Source organism: Nycticebus coucang, chromosome X (genome assembly GCF_027406575.1).
Source record: "Nycticebus coucang isolate mNycCou1 chromosome X, mNycCou1.pri, whole genome shotgun sequence".
Lineage (NCBI taxonomy): Eukaryota > Metazoa > Chordata > Mammalia > Primates > Lorisidae > Nycticebus > Nycticebus coucang.
In genome coordinates, this window is record NC_069804.1 from 181,600,440 (window position 1) to 181,608,117 (window position 7,678).

The following is a 7,678-nucleotide window of genomic DNA, read 5'->3' on the forward strand; positions in this document are numbered from 1 at the left end:
AGCCACAGGCGCCGCCCCCCTGTTTTGTTTTTTTACTTCAAAAGAAGATATGGGCAGTGTGCATAGGAATTTGTTCATAGTTGTTTTTTTTTTTTTTTAAACTATAGTCCTGCCCTCTAACGGTCTGAGGGACAGTGACTGGCCCCCTGTTTAAAAAGTTTGAGGACACCTGGTTTAGAGTGTAACTCTCTTACCTTGCTATTCCCCTCCATAGTATTGAGCACCTTGGAACATTCTGTAGAACTCACAAGGTCATTGTTTGTTCTTTGTCTGTCTCCCCCTGCTGGGGGATAAAGGCCATGAAAATCGGTATTTGGGCCTCCTTTGTTCAATGATGGATCTTCAGCATCTAGAACAGTATCTGGCCCTCGGTCCAATTTATAACGAGAAAAATGGGCCAAGGATATTAACAGACAGTGCACAGCACTTACTGGATGTTAAGTGTTCTACCAAGCATTCCTGAAAAGCTTCATAGTGTCAAGTCATACGCTAAAAGTAACAGTGTTTATGGGAAAAATAGGATCAGGAGACCTGCGAATGTAGGGACCTTTGTAATACCAGTGCTAATGAAAGCAGTGATGCCAGTAGAAACGCAGGTAGTTACACCTCTGCTGCAGTTGGACCTGGCTTTTAGCCAATTGATTCCTCAGCAGCCTCTAGTGGGTAGAATTCCCACTCCTCATGTTTAGGATCTCAAGATGAACTTATCCCAGATTTCAGGCAAGTGGGCACTAAATCCAATGACAGATAAATATGGGCACATTGGGCACTAAATCCAATGACAGATGTCCTCATAAGAGAGAGGAGGAGAAGACTTGAGACCCAGGCTCAGAGGGGAGAACACTATGTGAAGACAGAGGCAGAGGTCAGAAGTGATGCTGCCACAAACCAAGGAAGCCATTAGAAGCTGGAAGAAGCAAGAAACATCCTCCTCTGGAGCCTTCAGAGTGTGCATGGCCCTGCTGACACCCTGATTTGGGACTTCTGATCTGTCAAAACAGAAGGAAATGAATTTCTGTTGTTTTAAGCCCCCCAATTCATGTTAGCTCATTCCTACAGCTGCAGAAATCTTATGCTCCCTCTGCTGGGTTGCACGTCCTAGAGGGTGTCTGATTCCAATGATAACATTCTCCTTAGTGTCAAGAATCACATCCCATCTCCTTCATCAATGTATAGTCTTCACAGCTTCCTTGTTGGTGCTCACAACTTCGACAAATTGCTTAACGCAGTAGGAAACAGGACAGTTCTGGAAGCCACCGTGTGAGCTAAAGGAAGGCACTTCTGTAGACATTTTTCTGTTTTTCTCTTAAGGTCTTATATATACCCTGATCACTTCAAAACAAACTTTTTTGTAGGCCTGTTCTGTTGTGTGTGTGGACCTGGGTGGTGCGGATGTAAGTGTATACACATGTACAGGTGCATTGAGCTAGACACTGAGATTTGTGCACTGTGATTAATATCTCAGTTCAAAGGTGGAAAAATGAACAGGCTGGGGAGAATCAACTTATGCTCCAGCCTGACTTTTGCATTTTTATTAATATCAATCAATGACTATTTGCTTATCAAAGAAATGAGCATCATAGCAAAACAGAATGTGTAACTCCATGCTCACAATGATGCTGTGAAGTGTGTGCTGTTGTTATTCCCATTTTCCACTTCGGAAGATGGACGCACACTCCCAGTTATGCAGCTGGTAAGAGGCAAACCCAGGATTCACACCCAGGCCGGAGGGTAGCAGAACTGCTGCTCTCAACCATGTGTTAAGATGGACAGTAATCACATGAAACCATGTTCCAGCTGGCCAATGCAAACTGAAAATTACCATAACATACCATGATATGTCCTCAAATTGTAAAAGAAAATCATAATCTCATGCTCCTAAATGCCGATGAGGACACAGCATAAGGTGTCATCACCATCTCCCAGAGCAACTTGGCAGCATCTAGTGAAGCTGAAGGGACCATTTTGTACGTCTCAGTGATTCTACCCCTAGGAAAATTCCTTAGAGCATCACGCATATATGTGCACAAGGGAACGCGTATGAGGATACTTGGTATAGCATTGCATCTACCGCTGAGGAGCCCTGGAAGTCACAGTCATCAGTGTTGAACTGGATGGACAGCCTATGGTATATCCCTTCAGTGAGACTCAACAAGGATCAAATTCAAAACACATAGATAGCATTGGGTCAAAGCATTGATTGATAAATACAGAATGGTACCAGTGATGTAAACTTTGACAAAATATAAAGTAATGATGTTTTTTGTTTCTGCACACTCACTTATCAGAAAAGTGTCACAAATCTGTACAGTAAGGAAGACGACATGCCAACTTGAGAAAAGTCCAGAGGAAAGGAGGAAAGATGCTGGGCCTGGGGACAGGCAACTCAGGAGGCTGGAACTGTGTCTAGATGGATTAAACTTTTAAAAGATGGTGACACGTACAAAGAAATATGCACATTTCTTGGTGGTGATTTAGTACTCTGGGTACTTTTCTGTATGCGTCATTGACATGCTGGTTAAGGAACGGATGTATTATGTTAAACCTTGATGAAAGGCTTTATTCAGAAAGTAGCAGTTACTGCAGATGTATGGGGCAGATGACGTCTGTGGCGTAGAATATAACCCATGTCCATGGTTCTCTCCAGCAGCCGAATCCCGTGGAGCAGCGCTACATGGAGCTCTTGGCCTTGCGTGATGAATACATAAAGCGGCTAGAGGAATTGCAGCTCGCCAACTCCGCCAAGCTTCCTGACCCCCCAACTTCACCCTCTAGTTCTTCCCAAATGGTACCCCATGTGCAAACTCACTTCTGAGGGGAGCCCTCGCAACTTTCTTCCTCTGAATAAAAGAAATAGTTGACTTTTATTTTGGGCATCTGTACAAAGTAGATTAAAATATTTGCCTCCATGTAGAACTTGAACTAATATAATCTAAAACTCTTGAATATGTGCCTTCTAGAATCTGTATTACAAGAAAAGTACAGTGTCCACACAGCAATGAGGAGAAAGGAGTCAAGAGGAGGTTTTGGGAAATCCTGACACCCTTGAAAAAGCAGCTTTGAAAGATAAAATTAAAATTTAATTTACCCCTAGAGGACTATGTATATGATATGTATTTTGTGGGCTTGATTGAAAGATTACTGTACTTTGGAAGGGGAAAATATGTTTGGGAGATGGATGTTCCTTGAGCTGCTTAGTGGTTGCTTTGGATGATATAAAATGAGTCCAAATGTGAACGATGAGTTCCTGCCAAAACCAAATTGAGCTCTGCTTCCCAGGTGTTACCCAAAAGCAAGGTGTTAAAATGATTGCCAAGTCTGATACCATCGTAAGTGGTGACTTAAGTAGAAATAGCTGTGGGGATGAGTTTTTCATTAGTTGGAAATATAAAATGTTTTCCCCTAATTTGCAAGAGAAGCTTATTTTTATATTAAAAATCTAACTAATGGGGCCCAGTTAAATATGATTTGATTTTTTTTGTTAACTGCCAGTTCTATTTTCTAAATTGTTTCATGAGCTTGCCTAAAATTCTGAGTCACTTTCAGGGGGTGGCACTGTTCAAGGATGGCAGGTGCATTTTGCTGCTTAGGTGAATGTTTTCGCAAACGTTGCTCTAGTCGATACAGCCTATCTGCCAAAATGTAGTTATGCATCTTGGATGCGTGAGCTATTGCTAGAGTCTCATTCTTTGAAATAAATGCCCCAGGTGTACATTTGCTGAGTGTATTCTTGCAAGTATTGCTTATGAATTTCAATTTAAATGGTGTTGGGTTCGCCTCCCCACCCCCAAGCGTGCATAAAAACTGGTTCTGCAGATTTTTACTTGAATTACCGGGCAGTATGCTTTTTCAGGTTGTTTTGTTTTGTAGTATAAAGCAAAATTTTAAATGCACAATTCTATTTGCTATCTGAACTAATTCATTTAGTGAGTATATTTGTAAAAGCTAAGGCTAGAGTTAAAACAATTAATATGTTTTACAATGATTTGTAAAGGATTATTTATAGCTAATATGGTTTTGTTTTCAATGAATTAAGAGATTAAATATATCTTTGTAAATTATTTTATGTCATAGCTTAATTGATCTACCGAATAAGACATCTCAAATACAATAGTATAATGTATGAATTTTGTAAGTATAAGAAATTTTATTAGACAGTCTCTTGCTTTTTGTAAATGCTGTAAATATTTCCTAAATTAACCAAGTGTCACTCCATTAAAAAAAGAAGCTAATACTAATGGCTTAAAGGATTTTGTGAAATTTCATGAAAACTTTTTCATGGCAATAATGACTAAAGACTGCTGTAATAAATATATTAACTAAAACCTAGTATTATTTTCAAGTATCTAACTGTGTCTGTATTGGAAATGTGCATGACACCCATCCTATTTTCTTTTCCTGGGTCCACTTCACATGCTTTTTATCTTACTGGCAACCTTGTAGGTCTCTCTCAAAATTCCAGCAATATTGGGCACTTCAGTGCATAAACAGCAGAGATTTTAAGAGTCATAAATGTCTATAAGAATAGCTTTTGCAAAAAGTGCTGGAGTGAACAGATGTAAAACTTTAGGCTCTGAATGGAGAACATGGCAGTTGATAGTAGAGAAAGGTAAGATATTGATTAAGCCATACTTCCTATCTCATTAGGTAAAAATTTTTTTAAATATTTTCAAGATAGGATTATGGTATTCTTCATATACTGTAGACAGTTGGAAATTTTGTCGTTTATATATCTGCATCCTGGGAATGCTAAATAGAGGGAAGTAAGCTAAAATTGACCATTTTCTCAAAATAGAATAGGACTCTTGAAAGAGTGAGCATATCTTTTTAAACCATGAGTCTTTGAAATGCTTTGCGAAGTTCTTCCTCAGACATTGCTGCATTTAATCCTCACTACAACCTCACAGGTGATATTCTCTTATCCCTATTTTCAACTGAGGACAATATCTTTGCTGCAAGGTTTCACTGACATATCCCAAGTCCCACAGCATCAAAACAAATTCATACTAATATTAAGCTGAAGTCTCTCCTTGAGTCACACTGAATGGCCTTAGTTCTGTCTTTCGGAATGAAATAGAATAATCTCTGTCCCTGGCACCATAATTTGGCACCATAATTATGGTTATATAACGGCTTTTTTTCTAAATATAGTCATAGCACTCCCTGATCCATCTTGGATAATGCAGCAAAGCTTATCCTTTTGCTTTATTGAAAGGAATGATACTCAGAAGTTTCAAAATAAGCTGACTAGTATTTCATCACTTGCAGCCCTTTCCATATAAGGCAGGTTTGTAGGGTTACACAATTGTTGTGGCATTTGGAGACATTAGGCAAAAGCAGGACTAGATAAAAAGAAAATTCTTAAAACATGGGAATTTATTACAGAGTGGACACAACACACCTGTGACTGTTGGAGGTCATAGCCAGTGATGGCCATGAAAGCAAAAGCAGGGAACACCTGAGAAAAGTAAGGAATGCAAGCAGGGTGCAACCCACAATCAAGAATGAGTACTGTTGGCACATCTGTGAAATGTGTTCTATGGCTGAAATAGAATTCATCCACATTTTTGTTAAGATTCACAGGATCACTAAAAGCATGAAGCTGAATACCAATATTTGAAATAGTCTGACATGGCAACATTTATTGGTAGATTTATACCTTAGTTAAGGAATTGTTAGCAATGTCTCTTGTATTAAACATATTTGCAAAACAAAGTATCCTCACTTCCTATGAGGCTTAGATTCAAATATGGATGGCTCCTTATTTTCAATAATTTATATCTCCAACATAGAATAGCTCAACACTAAGACACAGCCATTAAGGCTTTGCAGATCATTTCTCTAGTAGCTTTTGAACACATGCTCATTCACTTACAGTGTTTCTGAAATTGTTTCTCAGTGACTTCCATGTAAATTATTTAAAAAGTTATTCACCTCACTTCACCAGATCTATATCACAAACCTGTATTAAAACTCTGGATAGGATGTGTGGAAACCCTGGTTCCCATCTGGACTTGGCACTGACTCATGGCCCTATTTTCTAGCCAGAAGGTGTTAGGTGACATCCTCCCAGATCCAGACATGCTGCAGGTCCAGAGGAGGCCTTGGTCTCCATCTGCTCAGTGAAGGGCTTCATGTTCTTGAAGTTTCCTTATAACTCGAACACAGCCATTCTCAGAAATGCATAGCTTTTGTAAAGTGAGATGGAAAGATTCATTGTTTAATTTTTTAAAATATATAGTTGATGTAGTTGTACATATTTATGGGGCATAAGGTGATATTTCAATGCATGTATAAATAAGCCAGGCACAGAAAAACATGATCTTACTCATATGGAATCTAAAAATGTTGATTTCATAGAATTAGAGAGTAGAATAGTTACTGGAGGTGGGGGAGGAGAGATGGGAAGGGGAGACTGTGAGAAGTTGGTCAATGGGTAGAAAGTTATAGTAAGTTTTGATGTTCTCAAAACTGCATTTTAATCACTTGTGCACAAACTGTTTTTATGGCACAAGATGGCATTTTCCTCCTTTATAAGTTTCCTCTTTCTGCTGTAAGAAATCACCAACTTAGTTGTGAATTACTGTCTTACAACATACTTGATATCCTAATGCTCTGGGGGTCAGAAGTTTGAAGTGGGTCTCACTGGAGGTTTTGACAAGGCTGCTTCCCTTCTGGAAGCTCTAGAAGAGAATTTTTTTCCTGGCCTTTTCCAGGTTTTAGTGGCCACCTGCATTCCTTCATCTGTGACCCCTTCCTCCATCTCTAAAGCCAAGCAGCATAACATCTTCAAATCTCTGACTCTCTTTTTGCCTCTCTCTTTGACATTAAAAGACTCCTGTGATTGCATTGGGCTCATCTTAACCCAGGATAATCTACCCACCTCAGGGTCAGCTAATTACCATCCTTTATTCCATCTGCTACCTTCTTTTCCTCTTTGCTTGTAATATATTTGCAGGTTCTGGGGATTGGACTGTGGATATCTATGGTGGGGGACATTATGCTGCCTCCCACCCCCAGTTCCTTTAGCTTTACATGGTAGAGAAGTCTGCAAGGTGGGAAGTCACACACTAATAGGTTTTCCCATTAAAAGCTGTACAATTAGTTATGTGACCAGTTCAATTCATTTGTTATATCTCAGATAAAATTTAGACTTAGAGTTGCCTTCAATTTTACTCCCTATTTTTATTCTTCTACTCAAAGCCAGACCGTGTACCCCAACTCACTAAATGTAAGATGGGGAACTGTTCATTGGAGGCCAAACGCTGTGCTGTGGAATCTCCCCACAAGCTTATACAACTGATAATTATTGTCCAGTCATTTTATAAATGAGACTAAGGTACAGATCTAAAAGTGATCTTTTTTTTCCTTTCAAAATCACTTCAACAAATACTGTCACTCTGACCCAGACCTGTACCAGCTGTTGGGGAAGCACAAATAAGGACAGCAGTAGCCTCCTTAGAAGGAGCAGTTGGCCTAGTGGTAATATGGTCCAGTTAACCAGTAATTTCCATGCAGGATGCTTTCTGCTGTGATAGAGAGAAATGGAGGGCTTCTGGGCTCTCCCAAAGGATCAGGGAGAATTTTTGGCAATACCATTAAAACCAAGTCTTAAAAGTTAAGTAGGCATACAAGTCTGGTTTAACATATGCAAATCAATGTGATATATCACAATAAC

General features: G+C 39.4%; 1 protein-coding gene across 2 annotated transcripts in view; it reads left to right on the top strand.

The window, feature by feature from the left end:
- MTM1 (myotubularin 1) overlaps window positions 1-4,329 on the top strand; it is a 110,685-nt gene extending 106,356 nt beyond the window's left edge. Inside the window, exon 15 of one of the 2 annotated variants that reach the window (XM_053580162.1) lies at window positions 2,648-4,329. In XM_053580162.1, the coding sequence (XP_053436137.1) occupies window positions 2,648-2,815 (168 nt within the window). In that variant the 3' untranslated portion in view covers window positions 2,816-4,329. The remainder of the gene's footprint in view (window positions 1-2,647) is intronic. The other variant, XM_053580163.1, reaches the window with a different exon arrangement.
- Window positions 4,330-7,678: the final 3,349 nt, after the last annotated feature.